Source organism: Pan paniscus, chromosome 5 (genome assembly GCF_029289425.2).
Source record: "Pan paniscus chromosome 5, NHGRI_mPanPan1-v2.0_pri, whole genome shotgun sequence".
NCBI lineage: Eukaryota > Metazoa > Chordata > Mammalia > Primates > Hominidae > Pan > Pan paniscus.
In genome coordinates this window covers 57,499,049-57,521,637 of record NC_073254.2, presented here as the reverse complement: position 1 = coordinate 57,521,637, position 22,589 = coordinate 57,499,049, and the positions used below count along the sequence as shown (strand labels likewise).

The following is a 22,589-nucleotide window of genomic DNA, read 5'->3' as shown; positions in this document are numbered from 1 at the left end:
GCCCAAAGGATAGCCCGCTCTGGAGACATTGTCGCAACCTTCTGCCCGAGTCGCAGGGTGCTGGGTTCCACGCCCGAGAAGCTTGGACCAGGCCTTGGTGGCATTTGGTTTCCTAATACCCTTGGCTGAGAAGCCAGAACCTCAGGGTGCTTGTCCTCGGCACCCTGCCCCCACTGCAAACTCCAGCCTTCTCCACCGTATTCCACAAAAACACACAACACGTTTGGAGATTTTAATTAATTTTTATAAAATCTGAGCTGGCTGAACTTCAGAGTACAGCGACAGCTCAAGGAAGGGTGGGATTTATCTGCTGGTCCCCACCTCCCCAAGACGGGGAGAAGGAGGTCTCATGCCAACAGCTGCAACTCCTTTCAGCTCCCAGTCAAGGCTCAAGGCTCAAGCAGAGGGGAGGGGATAGGCAAAGGGGGAGGGGGAAGCTCCTGAGGCTCAGACACTGCTTGCTTCTCCCTTCTCCCCATTCCCTTCCCTTCCCAGCGGAACCTGGCTGGCCCTGGGCAGAGCTGAGGCCCAGGAGCAGCTGAAAGGAGGTGGATGGGGACAGAGCACCAAGGGGAAGGGGCCCTCGGCCCAAGGGGGGAGGAACCTGGCCCCCACCCCGCTACAGCTCCCCACTGAATTCACAGCACAGAGAACACCTCTCGCCCAACAACTCCACATGGAGGTATACCAAGTCCAGGGGTCAAAGGAGCAGGTGGGTGACAGATGGGCAGGGGCAGTGAAGATGACAGCAGGCTCAGGAGGGGAGGTGGCAGAAACTTCCTCCTACCCATGGGAGGAGACGATGGGGCGACTGATATTGCTGTTGGTGGTCATGGCATTCAGCTCCCACCTGGAAGGCCAACAATAACAGACAGAAAGAAGAGGGGGCCCTCAGCCCAAGCTCAGGGATGTTTGAACGAAGCTATAAACATACCAGTCTCTCCAACTTCCTAAAGGTCAACCACCCACAGCCACCTCTTACTTAAGAGAACTACTAGGTTTAACAATCAGAACCCACCCACCACCAAATCCAACACCACCCACTCCTGTACCTCCAAGCTCATATGGATTTCCGGTTTATGTTTATGTATGTATGTATATTGCAGTGTCCAGGCACCTGAGATCTGTGTATACATGTCAGTCAACATCCCAACCTGCCTTTCTTGCTTTGCTTAGAGCCAACCAGGCAGCCCCTCCACCTTACCCTCACCAGGAATGCCTCACCCCCACCAGGAATACCCATTTTTGCTCTTAACTCCCATCCTTTTAAGGCTCTGACTCAGCACTCCTATCCTTCCTGAGGCCTTCCCTACCCATCCAACCATATTAATTTTTTTTTGAGTCTTGTTCTGTCACCTAGGCTGGAGTACAGTGGTGCAGTGGCACAATCTTGACTCACTGAAACCCCCGCCTCCCGGGTTCATGCAATTCTTTTGCCTCAACCTCCCAAGTAGCTGGGACTACTGGTGGCTGCCACCATGCCCAGCTAATTTTTGTATTTTTAGTATAGACAGGGCTTCACCATGTGGCCAGGATGGTCTCGAACTCCTGACCTCAACTGATTTGCCCACCTCAACCTCCCGAAGTGATGGGATTACAGGTATGAGCCACCATGCCCAGCCAGCAAGAGTTAAACTGAACTGATACAAAGAGACGAAGTATCTCAGAATGACCGAGACAGGAAAAATTATATACAAAGTACATCTGGTGGTTAATTTGAACCTGAAAAATTATACATAAAGTAACATCTGGTGGTTAATTGGAACCTAAGAACGAAATTCAAAGGGAAGCAGCCAGATCTTCTGGAACCAATGTGATCCAGAGGCTCCTAAACTTGTCTTTACTTTGCAGCTAGGTTCTAAGATTTAATCAGTTGTTCTCAGCATGTTCACAAAAATAACTGTATAAGCTTAGGTCTCAGAAAGTGATGCTGCCGAGCTGTATTTTTTTTTCATATAATTTATTCTGCTGACAGTTTTATATGATGGCTGTCAATTCACCTCCTTCCATCTCATTTCCCACAAGTACACTACATCTCCAGCAGAACAAAAATGTCTGTCTCCTCCATACTGAAACCAAGCTAATCAGGTCACACCTGTGCTGCTCACTCACCCTCACTCAATCCCTCCCTTCCAACCACTCGCTGTACCTGATATCATGAGGCAAACAGGACTGGTCTAGGTTATACTGAATCACGGCCAGTTTGCACAGAGTCTTCAGACTAGGGCCTTTAAGGGAGAAGTTGTGGAAAGGAGATGGTCAAAGGTGAGGAAAAGATCCAGTCCTGGATATCACCACCCAAAGACAGGGACCTTGATGGCAGGAGCAATTCAGGAATAACTATACTTACTAAAGTCCAAAATGTGTAAGTCAGAATGATCTATAAGGTCAAATTCATCTCCCAGGCCTTCCTCAGGAGATGGACTGTCGGGATCAAAAGAGAGATGAAAGTAGGACAAAAACTACCCACGAAACCCCCTTTTCAAATACCTCCCACTCTCCCATTAGTGACTTCCTGAGCCCCTTCCCTCTCTCCTTCTAACCTGGTACCCCCAAAGAGGACAATCTTGTCACCAACAATACAGCAGCACTGGCGCCGGCGGGGACATGGCCCCTTCCCCTTCGGTTCAATCTTTTTCCAGGTAAAGGACACTGAAGAGAAATTTATATGGAAGTTCAATACCTGCCTAGTCCAGGTATCTTCCCCACCCCCATCCCTCACCGCCTCAGGATTATTTTCTTTTCCTCCCACCTCAATTGCTCCTTGTTCCTGCCCTAAATGCAGTGCTCTTTACCAGGATTAAACTTCCAGAGGTCATGGAAGTGCCGGTTCAGCCTTGCATTATAACCACCAAAGATGTACAGCTCCCCATTGTAGCCAACTGGAAGGAGAGAGGAAGCGTCAGGAGTGTGAAGAGGGCAGGAAGGGAACTCCACAGGGAAGTAACAAACACTCACAGGCCGAGTGGCTCCGGCGCCCCTCAGGCAGCACTGGAGTCGGGGGACAGTCCAGCCAAGCCTCAGTTCTGGTGTCAAAGACTCGAATGCGGTTGCAGTAAATCTCATTGTTGGAATGGAATGGCCCAAAGCGGTCAGCACGGCCCCCAAAGACATACATGTGACTTCCCAGCATTGTGGCTGAGTGGAAGTCCCTCCAGCGTGCAGGGTTGCCCTGGGCAGAGGCAGAGAGATGGTGGAGGGGTCAGCACAAAGACTGGAAGAGGATCTCCTCTGACTGAGCTTCCTATTATTGCTTCAACAGAGGGTGGGGATTTGGGAGAAAAAAGAAAGAGCAGACCTTTGTACAGATAAGAGTCCATGTCATGGTGCTGGTATCTAGCTTGTGAATGTCATTGGAAAAACAGTCCGCCTGAGTAGGAAGAGAAAAGGAGGAAGAAAAGAGGGAGCCAATGGTCACTCTCTGAACCTCCATCCCTCCCCTCAAAACCTGCAAACAAGCCAAAGCCTCCCATTTCACCATCCTAAATTGCCCTTCCCCTCTTTCTCAGTCCCACCCTAAACCTCTTATTTTATTCCCAGACCTACCTGCTGCTCGTAGCCCCCAAAAATGTACATGATCTTGCCTAGGACACAGGCTGAATGTCCATCCCGGGCCCCAGGAACTGTCCCTGACACTCGGGGTGTGAACCACTTGTGCGTATCTGAAGGAGATGAGAAAATGGCTCAACTAAGCACCCTCTATGACAGTCCCTCCTCAGCTCTGGGGTACTCTACTCCCCAAGACCCCCAACCCAAACCTTTCTTGGGCACCTGAGGCAACATCTGGAAGGACATAGCCTCTCTGAGATCCATACTCACTGACGTCAAAGGCATAGAGCACATTGCAGGCCCCTTCGGTGTCATTCCGCCCGCCCCAAAGGAGGACCGTGTCGTCGATGAGGACGGTTGAGTGTCCATAGCGCATGTAGGGTACCACAGGAGCTTGCCCACGGATGGCAGACTTCACTGGGGGCAGCTTTGTCCAACGCAAGGACACTGTGGGCACAGCTCTGCTCAGCCCTGGGAACCTCCTTCCAGGCTGTCCGCTTTTCCCAAACCAGATGTTTGTCCCCAATCCCCTTGGTCCCAGAGACCACAGCCAAACCTCATCAGCAGCCCGTTCCCACCCTGATGTGGGGACCCAGGGGCAGCCCCAGCATTGGCTTACCTGCATTGAAAATGTGCACATCTATCTGACGCAGTGTCTCATAGTCTTCACCAGAGCAGTAACCCCCGAAGGAGTATACCCGATGCCCGACAGCCACTGCAGCATGGTTCACCCTGCGGGGCCCGCCCTCCAGGTGCACTGTCCACCGTAACATCCCCTGGGCCACTGGTTACAGCAACATGCCCCCCCGGCACGGCCTGCTGCCTCTGCTATCTGCACACAAATTGGGGCCACGGGATCCTCAGGCGAGGCTTCTGCCCAGCTCACTGTGACTCTGCCCAGAACCAGCCTTTGCCTCCAAGTGTCACCCTGGGGGCCCTCCCACACTACCCCTCCACAGGGACACTAGTCTCAGCTCAGGTGGCTGGCCCTGCCCCAAGGGAGCTGCCGAGGTCAGGGAGCAGCCTGGGCCCAGTGTTCTCCAACAGTGAAGGGTGGGGCCACCCCCACCTGATTGCCAGCTCAGAATCTGCATATCATGGTCACAACCTACTCGTGGAGGCTCCACTCTGTCCCTGGCTTGGCACAAACTTGAAGCCCCCTTCCCAAACGGTATATTCTCTTGTCTCTGCTCTGCTTACTGCCACCTCTCTAAGAATCTGTGTTCTTTAAGGTGGGGAAAGGGATCTCAAAATACTCACAGCTATTAATAGCCCAGCCAGCCTCAGACAGTCCATTGAAAGCTGGCATGAGTGCCTCAAAGCAGAAAAGCTTTCAGGCTTTTAGAGTGGAACAATCCCCCTACCCAAGATAGGGCGGGACTGATCCAGGACAGGGACCTCCATGTTACCGCGGTTGGTTAGCCCCTCACAGGGAGCTCCTGTCAAGCTGAGTTGTTGTCACTGGGGTCACCCAGGGCCCCCCACAGGCACAAGGAGTTCCTTTGACAGCTGTGCCTGGTATGCTGCCAGGACTTAAGCCAGAAAGGTATGTGTATGCTTAGGCTTGGGGGATGGTGATAGAGGGAGGGGTTTTCTCCTCCTGCCACTTCCCCATCCCTGCTACTGTGGTAGAGAACAAGCCATTTCCAGTAGAAAAGAGAGAACAAGCTCTTCCACAACTTGGGTTCCTGAAAGGGTTCCCACCAAGAGGTGGGAGTGTGCAATGCAAAGGGGAAGGGGCTGGGCACGGTGGCTCACGCCTGTAATCCCAGCACCCTGAGAGGCCGAGGCAGGTGGATCACGAGATCAAGAGACGGAGACCATCCTGGCCAACATGGTGAAACCCGTCTCTACTAAAAATACAAAAATTAGCTGGGCACGGTGGCGCGCACCTGTAGTCCCAGCTACTCAGGAGGCTGAGGCAGGAGAATTGCTTGCACTCGGGTGGCGGAGGTTGGAGTGAGCCGAGATCACACCACTGCACTCCAGCCTGGCGACAGAGCAAGACTCTGTCTCAAAACAAAAAAAAAAGGGGAAGGGAGGCAAAAAATGCCCTTGGGCAGGACAAGAGAAAGATCCAGCATGAGAAGTCATGGTCTTTTTTTTTTTTTTTTTTTTAGATGAAGTCTCGCTCTTGCCCCCAGGCTGGAGCGCAATGGTGCAATCTCAGCTCACTGCAAACTCTGCCTCCCGGGTTCAAGCGATTCTCCTGCCTCAGCCTCCCAAGTAGCTGGGATTACAGGCGCCTGCCACCATGCCCAGCTAATTTTTGTATTTTTAGTAGAGATGGGGTCTCACTATGTTGGCCAGGCTGGTCTCAAACTCCTGACCTCAGGTGATCCACCGTCCTCGGTCTCCTGAAGTGCTGGGATTACAGGCGTGAGCCACCACGCCCAGCTGGTCATGGTCTCTTAAACACAACCTGTCAACCTAGTGGCATGTACACCTGGGTACATCTGAGGGTTTTTTCAGGCAAATCCTTGCAACTGACAATGCTTTTGCTGGCAAGCATCTCCTGAGTTTGGGTGGATCATCATCTGCTCCCTGTTTAAGAAGCCCTGGCAGAGGAAAGGGCCAGGCAAAACCTCAGGCACTAAAACAGCTCAAATAAGGGAGGCCCCTTGCAGGAAAGAGACATGGCTTTCAGCTGGCTTGCTAGTCCCACCCACCCAACCTCCCCCAACTCCACACCCTAAGCTTTAAATAGCCATGGGGCCCATCCTGAAATAGCCCCAGCAGGAAGCTACTCTCACTTCATTACTCCCGCTCTCCAAAATATCTTGGGTCTGGGCTTGTGGAGACTGTTAGGAGGTCGATGGGCTTAAGAATGGAAGTCTTCCATCCTCCCTTATATTCTCTATTCTTCCCTTCAGATATGTCAAGGTAAAGTAAAATATGCACAGGAGAGGAGATAAGCAATTCCAGCCAAAGGTGGAGAAAAAAAATTTTAGTTTCTCTGCCATATAAACAACTCAAATTCAAGGAGAACAAGCCCCCAGGCGCTCAGGGGCTCCTCTTATCCCTGGGTCTCCCCAGTCCTCCATCACCACCAAGCATTTTCAAACTTCTTCTATTCCCTTAATGTATCTACCCGCCTGGTCTCTTGCATTTTTTATTCCCCATTTCTCGCCCTTCTTGATCTCGTGAGAGCTTTGCAGTTTTCTCATTTTTCCTTCTCCTACCATTCCAAGCTCCACCCAACAGCCCTCCATTTTCCCACCTCCACTAAGGAAAGAAAAATTAGCATGCACTGACCACGGATACCCCTCTCTGCATATGACTCTATCCCTGTCTTCTTCCAGACATTCCGGCCTCCCCTAGCCCACCACGCCAGACACCCCTCCCCTTCCATTATGCTCAGCTTCCCTGTTTTCATGGCCCAGTCTTCCTTCCCATTTCCTTCATTGCTTCCTCCAGACACCAGGTCTCTCCTACCCATCTCCTCGCCATCCTCCCCTAGCCCTGCTTTCCCCATTAACACTCTCCTTTCCCATCATCCCCCTAGCTCCCTCCCCACCCCCACCTCATCACTCTCAGGCCCCTACCCCGCCACTCCAGCTCCAGACAGCACGTCCTAAGCCCCCTAATTCTTCCTTGCCCTTCTACCCATCCCAGGCTACCTGCCAGGCCGAGCCGGGGCGGGGCCGCGGGTCCTCGCGCTGCCTGCAGCCTAGAACCCGTTGCGCGCCAACCGACGCCTTAGTCCCCAACGAGATAAACACAGCCAAGCTCGGTTCTTCCGGCGGGCAGCTGTGCGCGCACGTGCAGTCGTAGCTAAGTGCCCGAGGCATTCCGGGACTTGTAGTCCATACGTTTCCTGAGGGACGAGAGGGCTGAGGAGTGGGCAGGGGCGTAGGAGAGATTCTGCGCATGTGCAAATATGTGTCGAGACCGAGGAGGCCACTGGGTAATGCAGTCCTTTGTTTTGTGGGCTGGGCATGACGGAGGCGGGGCAAGGGGCGGACTCCTCGTCCTCGCCAGCGTCAATCATGGATATGGGGCGGGGCTGGAGGACTAGGCTCCTCTGCACGTCCTGCCCCGCCGGAAGTGGAGGCCGCGGGCTCTGAGCGGGTGAGGCGCGCGGAAACACCGGCGCCGGGATTCGGATGGGGGCGGGTGGGGGACGCTGCAGCTGGGGCCATTTGAGGGGAGCCCATGGGGCCTGAAAGGCATCTGTCAGGCGGTACAGAGGGGGTCCTCTAGGAGAGGGGAGAAGGGGGCGGGTACGCCGACCTGTTTAGGGGAGTCTGATGACCCAGAGTTCCCAAGTCGCGGGGGAGGCGTGGCGCGGGGAGCCGGGGTTCTGGAAGGGGTGTCTTTTAGGAGGTGGCAGGGCCTCCGGTTGGGCGTTTAACTAGGAAGTGGCGGAGCAAGGCGGTGGGGCCTGGTTCAAGATAAGAGCCCCGACTTAGGAGGGGGAGGAACGAGAGGCTGGAATTGGGGCGGAGGGGTGGAGGATGCAGGAGCCTCGGGGAGGAGCTGGTTTTTTGCACGCAGGAGACTACAAGGAGATGATGAGAGGATGAAGATGGGCCTGGTTTCATCCAATCCCTGTCCTACCGCCTCCCTGTTCTTGCAGCCCCTGCCCGGATGGCAACAGTAGTTCTAGGAGGAGACACCATGGGCCCTGAGCGTATCTTCCCCAATCAGACTGAGGAACTGGGACATCAGGGCCCTTCAGAAGGCACTGGGGATTGGAGCAGTGAGGAGCCTGAGGAAGAGCAGGAGGAAACGGGGTCGGGCCCAGCTGGCTACTCCTACCAGCCCCTGAACCAAGATCCTGAACAAGAGGAGGTGGAACTGGCACCAGTGGGGGATGGAGATGTAGTTGCTGACATCCAGGATCGAATCCAGGTAGGGTGGAGGAGGGATGGTTCCTGAACAGGTGAAGCTGGGCTCCCTGAAAGCCTAGACCCAAACGGTCTTCTGTGGCTCTGCAGGCCCTGGGGCTTCATTTGCCAGACCCACCATTAGAGAGTGAAGATGAAGATGAAGAGGGAGCTACAGCGTTGAACAACCACAGCTCTATTCCCATGGACCCAGGTAAAAGATCATTCTTTCATTCTGGAATAATTACTAAGGAAATGAACTGGCATGAGTCAGTAGAAGGAAGTTTCAGAGGAAGACCCTATCCTAAAAAGATAGTTTGTAAACTAAGATTTTGTAGACTTCAGAGTCCAAGTGAAATGCTCTTTTGCTAGCTTTGGGGATGGGCAGGCTTGCCTTAAAGTAACAAGGTGGATTTGGTGACCCTAGCAGCCCAAGGGCTCTGGGTTGATTCGGGGATTGGGGAGGGGAGCTGGTCCCATTATTTCTATGCCTGAATGGCCTCTGGCTCTGATTTCAGAACATGTAGAGCTGGTGAAAAGGACAATGGCTGGAGTAAGCCTGCCTGCGCCAGGGGTTCCTGCCTGGGCTCGGGAGATATCGGATGCCCAGTGGGAAGATGTGGTACAGAAAGCCCTCCAAGCCCGGCAGGCATCCCCTGCCTGGAAGTGACCACAGTGAGAGCTGCCTTATCTTCCTACATTCCAGGCCAGAACCAGCACAGGACTGAACACATCCCTGGTTGTAATGTCCATTTCCATCTTCCCCGTCTCCCTTTCCACATCAAGGCACATCAGACTTCTCAGAGACCCACTTTATTCAGTTCTGTACATATGGGGACATCGGTCCAAGCCCAACCCACCTTAGCATGTATCACTCTGTGGAGAATAAAGCACCCTATGTACACAGCCAAAAGCCGCACTGCCTGCGCCCCTGGAACCTGGGTCCGGCCTTCCTCAGCCCCTGGCCCCTCCAAGGTACCTATAAGGGACAAGAGAAGGCCTGCCCAGCATAGCACAGACAAGGAAATAAATAGGTGTTGGCAGGAGCCATGCTTGGGGCACCGCTCCCTGCTTTCTTCTTTCTAGTGTTGGGAACCAACAGCACAGAAAAGCAGTCAGCCCCAGGGTGGTCCCTTCCATGTCTGTGACCCCAGGGCTGCTGCTCACCAAAGACAGGGCACGGGGTAGGGTGTTTATTCATCCCTCCCCGGCCCCACTTGGTCCATCTGGGCCCTATATTCATCAGTTATTGTCCACAGCCTATACTTTTCTCCTTTTGACCTCCCTTGGTCAGGCATGGGGTAAGAAGAAATAATACAACCCTATCTGCCAGCACACGGCTGGGACTGGGGGGCCTATTTGTGCTGCAGGGGGGTTGGCTTCCCTTCAGCTACTCCGGGCCAATGGGGCTTGACATAACTTTGGTGAGAATAATCTCCTGCTGTTCCCTACATGCCTCTGCAGGGGAGAGAGAGAGGAGGGGAGATACCTGGTGTTCAAATGAGGATGAAGGGAAGAATAGAGGAGCGTATGTATTCCTGTGTGTACTTCTCAGAGCAGCCTCAGGTAGCTGTGGGTGAGGAGCAGGTAGGGGACAGGCATCCCCAGGTTGTCTGAGCACTAAGCATCTTAGTGCTCAGCCTGTACTAGCCACAGGGAGGCATGAACACCTTTTGGGGAGAAGAGGGACCATTCTGTGGGTGTCCCTGCTTCAAGTGCCCACATCCCCCTCCCTTGAGTAGCTAGAGAGGCGCTGCCTTCCCCCAAGACAGCCAGTAGGGAGCAGAGTATGGAGGGCCAGGGCAGTGTCCCAGGGCTGTGTGGGCTGTGGCCCTGTGGTAGGAACTTGAGGGGTCAGAGAGCCTCCTGGCTGGCAGTTAGGAACTCTTCCGCCCGCTTGTGCGCCTCCAGTGCCTTGATGGTGTACACGTCCTGGGGCAGCTCCGACTTCCTCCGCAGCAGCACTTTCTCCTTCTTGATGTCTTTTAGCATCTGTGTGTGAATAGGGACAAGGTGAGGAATGGTGACCAATTCCCAGTGAATTCTATTGTTCCGTCCCCTTATTCTTTGGCTCTGCTGTTTCTGTCTCCTCTCCCTTCCAGAGCTATTATTTCTGCTCCATCCCCCTACATTGCCCTCCCACCTGAACAGCCTCAGTCTCCACAGTCCTCTTCAGAAGCTGGATGTCCTCAGCTGTGGGGGTCTCTGTCTCCATCGAGTACACAGGGGGCAGTGGTGGAGGGGCTCGGAACATGGGATACTGAGTGAGGAGACATGGACAAGCGGTAAGAGCCACTTCAGAGGCTTGGGGGCCTGTGTGCCCCATATTCCTCCCCCAACAAACTCTCCCCCAGCTCAAGATGGGCTGGCCCCTCAGTTCACAACAGTGGCAGGAAAACCTCACCTGGGGATTAAGCCGGGCCAGCTCCTCGATTTTTTGCCACATCTCTTCCCTTTCCTTCATTCGGAACCGGCCCCTGGGGAGCAAAAGTAGGATTGGGGTTGGGCTTGAGAGAAACACAGTGAGCTGGTGGTAGAAGATGAAAGTCTCCTGGGGAGAGAGATACTCACTTCTGCTTCTCTGCCTTGTATTGTTGTGTGCAGTCATCAAACAGCTTCTGATTCATTTCCATAAACAACTTCAGGGCATTGTAGATCAGTCCATGGATTGTCCTGCCACCAAGAAGAAAGATGAGGTGTAGGAGGCCAGAGCCTGCCCTTAGCGTGAGGAACCCAATTTGTTCTCTCACAGGGGTATCTCTGCTAAGAGCTTTGTCATTTACTACTTCCAGTTCACAAACCTCTGTGCAGTATCAGAAGAGAGCTCTGGCCAAATCACCTGGTTTGAGACTGGCATTTCATGGTTTTCACAAATACCGGTCCACCTGTCCATCCTTCCCTCACCCCATGCTCCAAGGCCTGCCTACCTCCCATCCTTTCCCACTCTAACCCACACTAATGGCCTCCCAGCAGCATGATGGGCATGTAGATGCAGCATGACAGACTGCATCTACACCACAGTGTGCTTGCTTTTAGCAGAAAAGTCTTTTCAAAACCCTGAGTTTTTTTTTTTAAGACGGAGTCTCACTCTGTTGCCCAGGCTGGAGTGCAGTGGCACGATCTCGGCTCACTGCAACCGTCACCTCCGAGGTTCAAGTGATTCTCCTGCCTCAGCCTCCCAAGTAGCTGGGACTACAGGCATCCACCACTACACCCAGCTAATTTTTGTATTTTTAGTAGAGATGGGGGTTTCACTATGTTGGGCAGGCTGGTCTCAAACTCCTGACCTCGTGATCCACCCGCCTTGCCAGCCTCCCAAAGTACTAGGATTACAGGCGTGAGCCACCGTGCCCGGCCTAAAACCCTGGGATTCTTTACACATACTCTCAAAGAAGGTCACATCAGCTTCTCACTGCATAGAATTACATCTCCAAAGCTGTGATAGGACCTGTAGAATAGCTGAACCCAAGGAGCGGTGTAACAGGCCGCTGCCCTGCTGTTTGGTATCACAGAGATCTTGCACACAGGCATCTTTTCGCTCAGTCAGCCCCTCAAGGTCCTATCAACATGCAGGGGACATCAGCCCCACTTGCTGGGTGACTAGGTGAGACCCCTGGCTCTTTAGTTCTTCCATACCCTCAAAGTTTCCCAAACTGGATCCCCACCACCCAGCCCCACCCCAGCGCCTTACTTGTTCCAGTGGCTCTTGGAGTTCCTGTAGAGTGCAGGGAACATGATGGGGAGGACTCGGGCAGCATTGTCACTTATCAGGCTCATGATGTACTCATTGTTCCAGTAATAGAGAGCACGCTCTGCCACCTGGTGGGGAGAGGCAGACTCGGTGGGTGCTGCTCGTTTCACTCAAGACCTTCTCAGTTTCTGGCAGGGGCTAGGATATGCTAGGTTGGAGTCTCACCTGGAAATGGGGGCTAGAGACACACTTGGCCAGCTGGCGGAAGAGGGGTTCCATCACTTTGCTGAACTCAGAAGGTTCAATGACGTCCAGAATCTCCTCCAGCTCATTCAAGAACATCACCTCCTTGGGGCTGTGGGTCTTGGGCCAAAACTTGAGAAGTCCCACAATTACCTGGGAGACAAGGAGGGCATGGGGATGAAAATTCTTTGCACCTGCCTAGGTCACCAGGAAGTTTTCCTACCCGCTCTCTCCCCCACCCTGGTGGGCACAGTTTGGGTGATCTCAGCCAACTACCCGTTTCTTTGCCTTGGATCTGTTTCCTAGGTGTATATAGGTTTTGCTTCCCCTTCAGAGAGGAAACCATGTTACCAGTCAGGTCACAGCCCTCCTGAGCTCCCCCTTATGGCACCCCCAGTAGGTACAGACTGGCAAGTGATGCTGACGACAGTAAGAGGTGGGCCTTGGGGCCCGGAAGGGGAATTACCGGCTCAGTCAGACTGCTCTCCTTCTCCAGGAATTGTACCACACAGTATGCCAGCTGCAAAGGTGTGAGGTAGAAGGGAGGTGAGGTGTAGGTCCCAGAAGCTCTCAGAAAAGTCAGTGATAGAAACAAGATCCCAGAAGGGAAGGGGAGATGGAGGGAAGGAATTATCCCACCTGCTCCCTATGCTTCCCCTATCCCAGCTGGAACACTTTCCTGCCGGCTCTTTTCTCTGCTGCCTGAGTTGGACATTATCAGGAGGAAGGCAGCTCACCTGAGGGTGGTAGACACTCAGGGACTTGACCTTGTGAAGGGGAAGTAGGACACGGATGAGGAACATCTTGTGCTCTTCTTTAAGGGGCAGGGCAAAGCCATTGATGATGCTAGGAATTAAGGGACATTTGTTAGGACCAGAGGGTCAGATCCAAGTTCAGTGCACCAATCCTGCCAACCTTTTTCAGGCATCTGTGCCCCCACCCGGCCTCTCACCTGCCCAGGATCTCCAGGAGCTCAGCAATCCCGTTGTGATGCTCCGTCTCGTAGATGAACCTGAGGGAAGAAAAATGGCTCTCTTGACAACCCCTGATGTCCCTCCAGCATTCTGTACAGTCCCCCCACCTCCCTGCTCCCACCCCACCTCAGTAGCAGAAGGCTTTGCTCCTAAGCCTGGGCTTCTGGCCTCACCTGTAGAAGATGTGGTTGATCTGCCTACGGATATAAGCCCGGAGCCCCAAAAACTTGCCATAGATGCGATGCAAAATGGTCTTGAGGAAGTCCCGCTCTCGAGGATCCTCACTGTCAAATAGGTCTAGGAGCTGGGGGTACAAGGGAGGGAAAGCAGCCAGTGAGGCAGCAGCCAGGGAAGGCAGTGGCCAGGGTGACATAGGTCCCGCCAGGGGAAATGCAGAGGTCCCCTGGAGTGGGGGCCAGCAAGTCTTAGAAAGCAGTGATTCTACTGTATTGCTGATTCTATTGTATTTGTACTGAGACTTCCAAAGTGATGCCTCAGTATTAACCAGAGAGAGGTACTCTGTTGCTTTTTTGTTTCCTACCATTATGTTGTTAGTTTCTTAAGGCCAGAGTAGGGTTTTGTTTTGTTTTGTTTTTTACCCTTTATAGCCTCCTCGTACCAGACATGGATGAAACCCAATATATTCAGCTTAAGGGGAAAGAGCCACTGGGACACAGACGAAGGGGGCATGGAATGGAAAGAGAGGGCAAGGACAGGAACTCGGGGACTTACAGCAAGTACAAACTTCTGGTCGATGTACTTCTTGGCTATGTTTGGCTGGAAATCAGGAGACTCAAGGAAACGTAAGAAGAACTCATACACGAGCTATAGGGGAAAAGGCACGCCACTGAGGGGATGTTCCCAAGGACTTGCAGGCCTCCAAGTGCCCCACTCCCTGCAGCCACGGCCAATCTGCCCCCTTGCCCTGGTACCTGGAGATGTGGCCAAGCAGCTTCCAGGGTGGGCTCATCTTCCTCTGGGTCAAACTCAGCCCCTGTGGGATTCGATGAAGGTGGCAGCGTCCGGAAGAGGTTCACTGAAAACTGAGGGGTAGGGCCAGTTAGAGCTCCACCTGGGCTTCTCCAGAGCCCCTCACCAGTCCCCCCTGTGTCCTTTCCCTGTGCCCACCATGGTGACAGCCTCAGGGTAAATGGCCTCAGTGACAACATCACGGCTATGGGTGATGTACTCCACCATCTCGTTGAGTCCTGCCCGCTTCACCTCCTTGAATTTGAGGTCACTGAGTGGGTCTGACACGAAGTCAAAGAGGACACAGCACTGGCGTAGCTTCTGGATAAACAGCTCCTCCCGCTCCTGGGTTGGCGAATCTGTGGGGGCCCCAGCAGTCAGGTTCTCCTCTGTAGTCCTTCACTGCGATGCCCTGCTTGCCTTCAAGGGCTTTCCCTTACCCCACCCTGCCACCATCCTGCTCCCTGGCACCCCCTTCCCGCATTCTCTGGAACTCCCTTCCCCGCAAAATACCCCAAAACTTCCATTCCACCAACTCCCGATGCCCACTAGAACTGGTAAAACAGCCCCTGTGACCAATTGCCAAGTACCTTTCAGGGCAGGAAGCTTCTGCAGCTCCCGATTCTTGCTGAGGTTGAAGCGGGAGGAGCTTTGCCGCCGCTCCTTCTTGACAATCTGGGGCCCCCCTGAGTACTTGATTTTGCTGAGCTGCGTGGGGGGCGGCGTGCTATTGCTGGGACGCTTGTTGGATGACGGTGGCTGAGACTGGGCTTGGGGCTGGGGCTGGGGCTGGGGCTGCGGCTGGGCCTGGTCAAACAAGTCACCTGTTGAAATCCACTTCCCAAGATATGCCTCCCACCCTGGGCCTGGCCATCCCCAAGTCTGTTTATGCCTGCACAGGCCTGGGCAGTGAGCAGCTGTCTCCTGCCCCGAAGGAGCTAAGGCCAGGGTTACAGAGATAACTGTGCTGTAGCCCTGGCAGGGAGCAGTCAAGAAGTCACATCACCCAAAGAGATGCCCACTGCTTGTGCATCAAGAGCCTTTAAAACGTTCATTCCAGTTCATGAACAGGTAAAGCGAATTGATAGATTGATGGTGACAGAAGTCAAAAAAGTGATTACGTTGCCGGGGAAATGGGGTGGGTATTGCTAAGAAGACACATGATGAATAAGAAGACACATGAGGAATAAGAAGAGACATGAGGAGCCTTCTGAGTAATGTAAACATCCTGTATCTTGACTGGACCTGCAAGGTGGTGCATGGCAGATACATACCTAAAATTTATTGAGCAGTACACTTAAGATCCTTTACTGAATGTGTGACAGTCTCCAATCAAAAGGTAGAAGAGGCCGGGCGCAGTGGCTCACACTTGTAATCCCAGCACTTTGGGAGGCCGAGGAGGGCAGATCACCTGAGGTCAAGAGTTCAAGACCAGCCTGGCCAACATGGTGAAACCCTATCTCTACTAAAAATACAAACATTAGCCAGGCGTGGTGGCAGGCGCCTGTAATCCCAGCTACTTGGGAGGCTGAGGCAGGAGAATCACTTGAACCTAGGAGGCGGAGGTTGCAGTGAGCCGAGATCATGCCATTGCACTCCAGCCTGGGGGACAAGAGCGAGACTTTGTCTCAAAAAAAAAACAAAACAAAAGGTAAAAGAAAGGCCAGGCACAGTGGCTCACGCCTGTAATCCCAACACTTTGGGAAGCCAAAGCAGGAGGATTACTTGAAGCCAGAAGTTTGAAACCAGCCTGAACAACGTAGCAAGACCCCATCTCTACAAAAAAAATTTTTTAATTAGCCAGGTGTGGTGGCACATGCCTGCAGTTCCAGCTACTCAGGAAGCTTACTGGAGTTCCAGCTACTCAAGGTTGGAGGATCCCTTGCGCCCAGGAGTTCAAGTCTCCCATGAGCTATGATCGCACCAACTGCACTCCAGCCTGAACAACAAAACAACACTGTCTCTAAAGATAAAAACTTTCAAATTTAAAAAGGTAAAAGAAAGAAATTCATTCCTATGTCTTAGGACTTTACTAGAAATTTAGCTTAATAAAAATCCTAAATTTAAAAAAAAAAAAGCTTTGGAGGAGACAGAGGTAGCCAGGCAAAAAGAAAAAAAAAAAAAAGCTTTGTGCACAAATACTTTTAACAACCTCATTTATAACAGAAAATGAATAAATGGAATATCAGGAGTTAATATTATGTTTATAAAAACTATGGGCCAGGTGCAGTGAGTGGCTCATGCCTGTAATCCCAGCACTTTGGCCAAGGTGGGTGTATCACTTGAGGTCAGGAGTTCCAGACCAGCTGGCCAGCAAGGTGAAACCCCATCTCTTACTAAAAATACAAAATTAGCCGGGTGTGGTGGCGGGTGCCTGTAATCCCAGCTACTCGGGAGGCTGAGGCAGGAGAATCACTTGAACCCAGGAGGTTGCAGTGAGCCAAGATTGCGCCATTGCACTCCAGCCTGGATGACAGAGTGAGACTCTGCCTCAAAAAAAAAAAAAAAAGAAAAGAAAAGAAAACTATGTAATACATAGTTTAGTTGTAAAAAATATTTTCATGTTCATAGTAATTTGCCCAAAATGGTGGTATTTTTGGAGGAAGGGAAATGTCTGCAGAAAGGCATAAAAATGATGAGGACTTATTTTCCATGGTAGAAAGTCAATTGATAATATCTAAATCTCAAAAAAAAAAAAAAAAAAAAAAGTAGGAAAAGAATCCAATGTGAAAATCTAAAGGAATCTAAAGTAGGAAAAGAATCTAATGTGAAAATCTAAAGGAATCTAATGAGGAAAGAGCTAAGAGTTGCATTCCAACCCCAATAGTAGTAATATCTGAACAATGTATGTGTTATCATACTGATAAAATTTTGAAATAAAACAAAAGGCCTAAAACTACATAATGACAGAAAATTGCTTCCTATGCTAAGTTAAATAATGATAGTACAAGGCCAGGTGCGGTGGCTCACGCCTGTAATCCCAGCACTTTGGGAGGCCAAGGCAGGTGGATTGCCTGACCTCAGGAGTTTGAGACCAGCCTGGACAACAAAGTGAAACCCTGTCTCTACTAAAATACAAAAAATTAGCCACGCGTGGTGGTGGGTGCCTGTAGTCCCAGCTACTTGGGAGGCTGAGGCAAGAGAATTGCTTGAACCCAGGAGGCGGACGTTGCAGTGAGCTGAGCTCATGCTACTGCACTCCAGCTCCAGCCTGGGCGACAGAGCGAGACTCCATCTTCAAAAAGTAAATACACAGGCCGGGCGCGGTGGCTCACGCCTGTAATCCCAACACTTTGGGAGGCCAAGGCGGGCAGATCACGAGGTCAGGAGATCGAGACCATCCACCCCGTCTCTACTAAAAATACAAAAAATTAGTCGGGCGTGGTGGTGGGTGCCTGTAGTCCCAGCTACTCGGGAGGCTGAGGCAGGAGAATGGCGTGAACCCGGGAGGCGGAGCTTGCAGTGAGCCGAGATCACGCCACTGCACTCCAGCCTGGGAGACAGCGAGACGCCGTCTCAAAAAATAAATACATACATACATACATACATACATTAAAAAAAAATACAGTACAAAACTAGATACACAAAATGAGCTCGCTCACATTAAAACACATGCACAGAACCAAAAACGAGGTTCAGAAAAGGTAAGAACAAGCCCAAGTCCACCACTGTGTTAATGACTATCTCCTGTAGTAGAATTAGATTACTTCTGCATTTCTAAATTTTCTACAAGCTGACACTGCTTTTTTTCTGCCTTACTTCCATTGTGTAGTATGATACTGCTTTTATAATGGGAGAAATGCAGCTAATTTTAAAAATTATCTCTTTTTATTTTTATTTTATTTATTTATTTTTGAGATGGAGTCTCGCTCTGTCATCCAGGCTGGAGTGCAGTGGCAGAATGTTGGTTCACTGCAACCTGTGCCTCCCAGGTTCAAGTGATTCTCCTGCCTCAGCCTCCCGAGTAGCTGGGATTACAGGCACCCGCCACCATGCCAGCTACTTTTTGTATTTTTTGTAGAGATGGGGTTTCTCCATGTTGGCCAGGCTGGTCTTGAACTCCTGACCTAAATTAATCCACCTGCCTCGGCCTCCCAAAGTGTTGGGATTACAGGTGTGAGCCACCGTGCCCAGCCTAAAAGCTATCCCTTTTTAAAGGTATAGCTCCCAGACACAGGTGTTACAGCCCCATGAAGTCCATTTTCAGAAGTCTAAATACAGGTATTTGCAGGGCTGTCTGCCCACAGGTACTCCTGGACTGTCCAGGCAGCCCCCTGTTGGGAGAGGAAAGAAGCTAAACCACAGGACAGCCCTTGCCCCCAAACAGAGACTAGAATAGGACTAGGCAGAGGCCATGTCCAGCTGGGTACCCTCACCACAGGGAAAGGGAAAGGTGACCTCTTGGCCGCATACCTGCCATCTCCCGCTCCTCTCCAGCTCCCATCCCAAACTCTTACTCCTTACCATAATAATAGAAGAACTTGAAATCCTCTGGGATGGGGGAGGGGAGGAAGACAGAAATGTTATTAATTGCATCCTCTGAATTTTTTATAAAAACGATGTGGACTTCTCACCTATCTAGGGATGAGAGAACAGGAGAGGAGCACCGGGTCCAGCCTGTGGGTCCCGTGTATTAGACATGGCAAGGCATCTGGAGGTCTGAGGTCTCCCTTTCTACATATGGCAGATGAGTTGCACCATGGGGTGGGGGAAGTGGTAGTAAGAGAAAAGCAGGTTGGGGGCCAGCAATTGGTGTGTATCCAGACACTCCTCTGCCTCAGGCCTCCATTTCCCTGCCTTAAGAACAACTAGGCCAGGCACGGTGGCTCACACCTGTAATCCCAACACTTTGAGAGGCAGAGGCGGGCGGATCACGAGGTCAGGAGTTTGAGAGCAGCCTGGCCAACATGGTGAAACCCTGCCTCTACTAAAGATACAAAAAATTAGCTGGGCGTGGTGGCACGTGCCTGTAATCTCAGCTACTCGGGAGGCTGGGGCAGGAGAATCTCTTGAACTCGGGAGGCAGAGGTTGCAGTGAGCTGAGATCATGCCATTGCACCCCAGCCTGGGTGACAGGGCGAGACTCCGAATCAAAAAAAAAAAAAGAACAACCAAACCCTTATCTGTGGAGCTTGGTGCTCAATAACACCTTGGGCCAGACTGCCTGCCTGGGTTCAATCCTGGCTCGCCACTTATTAGCTGAGTAATATCCAGAAAGTCTGCACCTCAGTTTTCTCATCTACAAAATGGGATGACAACCATACCTACCTTATAGCACTATCGTAAGGATAGAGATGAACAGTTCCTCGCACTAAAGAAGCATTTTTTTTTTTTTTTGAGACAGAGTCTGGCTCTGTCACCTGGCTGGAGTGCAGTGGCGCAATCTCGGCTCACTGCAACCTCCGCCTCCCGGGTTCAAGCAATTCTCCTGCCTCAGCCTCCGGAGTAGCTGAGATTACAGGTGTGCGCCACCACACCCGGCTAATTTTTTGTCGTATTTTTAGTAGAGACAAAATTTCACCATGTTAGCCAGGCTGATCTCGATCTCCTGACCTCATGATCCGCCCGCCTCAGGCTCCCAAAGTGCTGGGATTACAGGTGTGAGCCACCGTGCCCAGCCCTAAAGAAGCATTTTATAAGAGGTACCTTCTACTACCACCACTACTATTACTATTATTTCCCATATCCAGGTTTTAGGAATGCAGCCTAGAATCTCCTTCCTATGCTAGCACAACTCAAATGTTCCGTTGAGTCCATTATCCTCATTTAAAAATGGGGGACCCTGGCCAGGCACAGTGGCTCATGCCTGCAATCCCAGCACTTTGGGAGGCCGAGGCAGGTGGATCACCTGAGGTTGGGAGTTCAAGACCAGCCTGACCAACATGGAGAAACCCCAACTCAACTAAAAATACAAAGTTAGCCGGGCGAGGTGGCGCATGCCTATAATCCCAGCTACTCGGGAGGCTGAGGCAGGAGAATTGCTTGATCTTGGCAATGAGCCGAGATCATGCCATTGCACTCCACCCTAGGTAACAAGAGTGAAACTCTGTCTCAAAAAAGAAAAAGAAAAGGAAGAAAATCGGGAACCTAGGAAATCACTGCATCTTCCAAGACTCAGTTTAAGTCCCACCTTCTTCCAAAAAGTCTTCTCAGATCTTTCCAGCCCTTGGGTGTCACCCCCTCTTTTTGATACCACTTGTCTCTTCCCTTGGCGCTGTGACTGCTCACCCCCTAGTGACACCTCTTAGTCTCTTCATGTGTCATTCCCCTAACTAGATGGCAGTCCTTTGAAAGCCAGGACCCTGTTTGTACCCCTCTGGGTGCCCCCAGCACTAACACCTAATAGGAATTCAATGAAGGTTTGGTTGGTTGGTTGACCAGGAGCCAAAACTCTCAGGTCCTGCCCAGGCTCCTCCCCACAGACTCTTCCTCTCCTGCCCCAACTCAGGAATCCTCAGAACAGGGGGCTATACAGCATTAGGAGCAGAGTCTGAAGGAGAAACATCAGTGATACTAGGGTGAGGGGCTCAGTGCCAACCTGACAACAAGACTCCATCCTTCCAGGTAAGATGCAGACACCCTGTACTTCCACACACCTCACACTGAGGAGGCAGCCAGAGAGAGGCATTCTTCCCAGAAAGGGAAAAGGAAGGCCTCAATGTTTTCTGCTAACAAGAAGGTAGCCAGGCACGGTGGCTCATGCCTGTAATCCTAGCACTTTTGGAGGCCAAGGCGGGTGGATCACTTGAGGTCAGGAGTTCAAGACCAGCCTGACCAACATGGTGAAACCCTGAGTCTACTAAAAATGCAAAAAAACAATTAGCTGGGTGTGGTGGTGCATGCCTGTAGCCCCAGCTACTCAGGAGGCTGAGACGGGAGAATTGCTTGAACCCAGGAGGCAGAGGATGCAGTGAGCCAAAATCACACTACTGCACTGCAGCTTGGGATTCAGAGCAAGACTCTATCTCAAAAAAAAAAAAAAAAAAAAAAAAAAAAGGTGGCCAGATGCAGTGGCTCACGCCTGTAATCCCAGCACTTTGGCAGGCCAAGGTGGCTAGATCAGGAGGTCAGGAGTTCGAGACCAGCCTGGCCAACATGGTGAAACCCCGTCTCTACTAAAAATACAAAAATTAGCTGGGCGTGGTGGCGGGCGCCCGTAATCCCAGCTATTCAGGAGGCTGAGGCAGGAGAATCGCTTGAACCTGGGAGGCGGAGGTTGCAGTGAGCCGAGATCACGCCACTGCACTCTAGCATGGGCGACAGAGCAAGACTCCATCTCAAAAAAAAAGAGGTGGCAGGACTAGATCAGGTTTCCCAACGATTATTCCGGTAAGGTTTAGAGAGAACAGGGGGTCTTATGCTCCACCAATGGCCAGGCATGGTGGCTTATGCCTGCAATCCCAGCTCTTTGGGAGGCCGAGGCGGGCAGATCACCTGAGGTCAGGAGACCAGCCTGGCCAACATAGCAAAACCCTATCTCTACTAAAAATACAAAAAATTAGCCAGGCGTGATGGTGGGGGCCTGTAATCCCAGCTACTCAGGAGGCTGAGGTGGGAGAATCACTTGAACCTGGGAGACAGAGGTTGCAGTGAGCCGAAATCGTGCCACTGCAGTCCAGCCTGGGCAACAGAATAAGACTCCATCTCAGAAAAAAACAAAACAAAACAAATGAAACAAAACAAAACCCACCCAATGAGCTGATATCTAAGGTCTTTTCTACACTAGCATTGTGTTATTGAAGGCTGGAGTGGCTGGAGAGCAGCTGAATGGGCTTAGTCTGCCCTGCCCCCTACCCCACTGAGCTGCCCTGGTTTATAAGGACCATTGGCTCCCAAGATCCAGACACAAGAAGCATCTGAGAGACAGCTGTTCCTGCCAGCGAAGCCCCTGGCTGCCAAGCCCCAGTGAGGTATCCGCTGTCTATTCACCCTTCACTAGGAAACATGCATGTCAGAGGGAGGTGGGGGATATGTCAACTACTCATGGGCATTCAACCATTTCTCTTAAAAGCCCCAGCCACTAACTTGTGCATTCACCTGGGTTGGGGGTAGAAGGCAAGTGAGTCCCCTGAGAAGCTTCTGCAGCCATCAAAGCAGGGGTGGACACTGACCAAAGGCAACTTGGCCAATCTGTCCTCTACTCGCTACTTTGTCCTGCCCAGTTTCACTTCTGGGACTCTATTTATTTATTTATTTTGAGACAGGGTCTCACTCTGCCACCCAGGCTGAAGTGCAGTGGTGCAATCTCAGCTCACTGCAACCTCCGCCTCCCAGGCTCAAACGATTCGCCTGCCTGAGCCTCCTGAGTAGCTGGGATTACAGGCGTGCACCACT

At 51.8% G+C, this 22,589-nt stretch overlaps 3 protein-coding genes across 4 annotated transcripts in view; 1 reads left to right on the top strand and 2 right to left on the bottom strand.

The window, feature by feature from the left end:
- Window positions 1-222: 222 nt before the first annotated feature.
- KLHDC3 (kelch domain containing 3) lies at window positions 223-7,349 on the bottom strand. Its single transcript, XM_008958774.4, has 11 exons — window positions 7,170-7,349; window positions 4,169-4,381; window positions 3,820-3,996; window positions 3,547-3,662; window positions 3,299-3,370; window positions 2,959-3,172; window positions 2,796-2,882; window positions 2,544-2,652; window positions 2,351-2,424; window positions 2,150-2,228; window positions 223-850 (listed from the first exon to the last, which is right to left on the bottom strand). The coding sequence occupies exons 2-11, from the start codon at window positions 4,320-4,322 to the stop codon at window positions 784-786; spliced, it is 1,149 nt and encodes a 382-aa protein (XP_008957022.1). The 5' UTR covers window positions 4,323-4,381; window positions 7,170-7,349; the 3' UTR covers window positions 223-783.
- A 132-nt stretch (window positions 7,350-7,481) lies between these two features.
- MEA1 (male-enhanced antigen 1) lies at window positions 7,482-9,291 on the top strand. Of its 2 annotated transcripts, none has more exons than XM_008958775.5 (4): window positions 7,482-7,620; window positions 8,129-8,403; window positions 8,490-8,592; window positions 8,897-9,291. In XM_008958775.5, exons 2-4 carry the CDS (start codon window positions 8,140-8,142, stop codon window positions 9,046-9,048), a joined length of 519 nt encoding a protein of 172 aa, XP_008957023.1. In that variant the 5' UTR covers window positions 7,482-7,620; window positions 8,129-8,139; the 3' UTR covers window positions 9,049-9,291. The 2 variants fall into 2 exon arrangements, with proteins under 2 accessions (XP_008957023.1, XP_003833326.1); XM_003833278.7 differs by having other exon boundaries at window positions 7,571-7,732.
- PPP2R5D (protein phosphatase 2 regulatory subunit B'delta) overlaps window positions 9,176-22,589 on the bottom strand; it is a 27,941-nt gene continuing 14,527 nt past the window's right edge. Inside the window, exons 3-16 of the mRNA XM_003833272.5 lie at window positions 14,846-15,062; window positions 14,415-14,614; window positions 14,219-14,329; window positions 14,019-14,111; window positions 13,460-13,590; window positions 13,265-13,324; window positions 13,050-13,158; window positions 12,779-12,832; window positions 12,295-12,465; window positions 12,070-12,197; window positions 10,950-11,051; window positions 10,783-10,855; window positions 10,522-10,638; window positions 9,176-10,370 (exon numbers count right to left, since the gene is read on the bottom strand). Of these exons, the coding sequence (XP_003833320.2) occupies window positions 10,233-10,370; window positions 10,522-10,638; window positions 10,783-10,855; window positions 10,950-11,051; window positions 12,070-12,197; window positions 12,295-12,465; window positions 12,779-12,832; window positions 13,050-13,158; window positions 13,265-13,324; window positions 13,460-13,590; window positions 14,019-14,111; window positions 14,219-14,329; window positions 14,415-14,614; window positions 14,846-15,062 (1,704 nt within the window). The 3' untranslated portion in view covers window positions 9,176-10,232. The remainder of the gene's footprint in view (window positions 10,371-10,521; window positions 10,639-10,782; window positions 10,856-10,949; window positions 11,052-12,069; window positions 12,198-12,294; window positions 12,466-12,778; window positions 12,833-13,049; window positions 13,159-13,264; window positions 13,325-13,459; window positions 13,591-14,018; window positions 14,112-14,218; window positions 14,330-14,414; window positions 14,615-14,845; window positions 15,063-22,589) is intronic.

Bases quoted from the DNA above. Each gene is read 5' to 3' on its own strand.
- KLHDC3 (XM_008958774.4), bottom strand. From the start codon at position 4,322: ATGTTACGGTGGACAGTGCACCTGGAGGGCGGGCCCCGCAGGGTGAAC. The intron at 2,229-2,350 runs GTAAGTATAGTT...TCTCCCTTAAAG, and splicing joins CTTACACATTTTGGACTTTA to GCCCTAGTCTGAAGACTCTG. The intron at 851-2,149 runs GTACAGCGAGTG...TTGGCCTTCCAG, and splicing joins TGTTTGCCTCATGATATCAG to GTGGGAGCTGAATGCCATGA.
- MEA1 (XM_003833278.7), top strand. From the start codon at position 7,705: ATGGGGCCTGAAAGGCATCTGTCAGGCG. The intron at 8,404-8,489 runs GTAGGGTGGAGG...GTGGCTCTGCAG, and splicing joins ACATCCAGGATCGAATCCAG to GCCCTGGGGCTTCATTTGCC. The intron at 8,593-8,896 runs GTAAAAGATCAT...CTCTGATTTCAG, and splicing joins CTCTATTCCCATGGACCCAG to AACATGTAGAGCTGGTGAAA.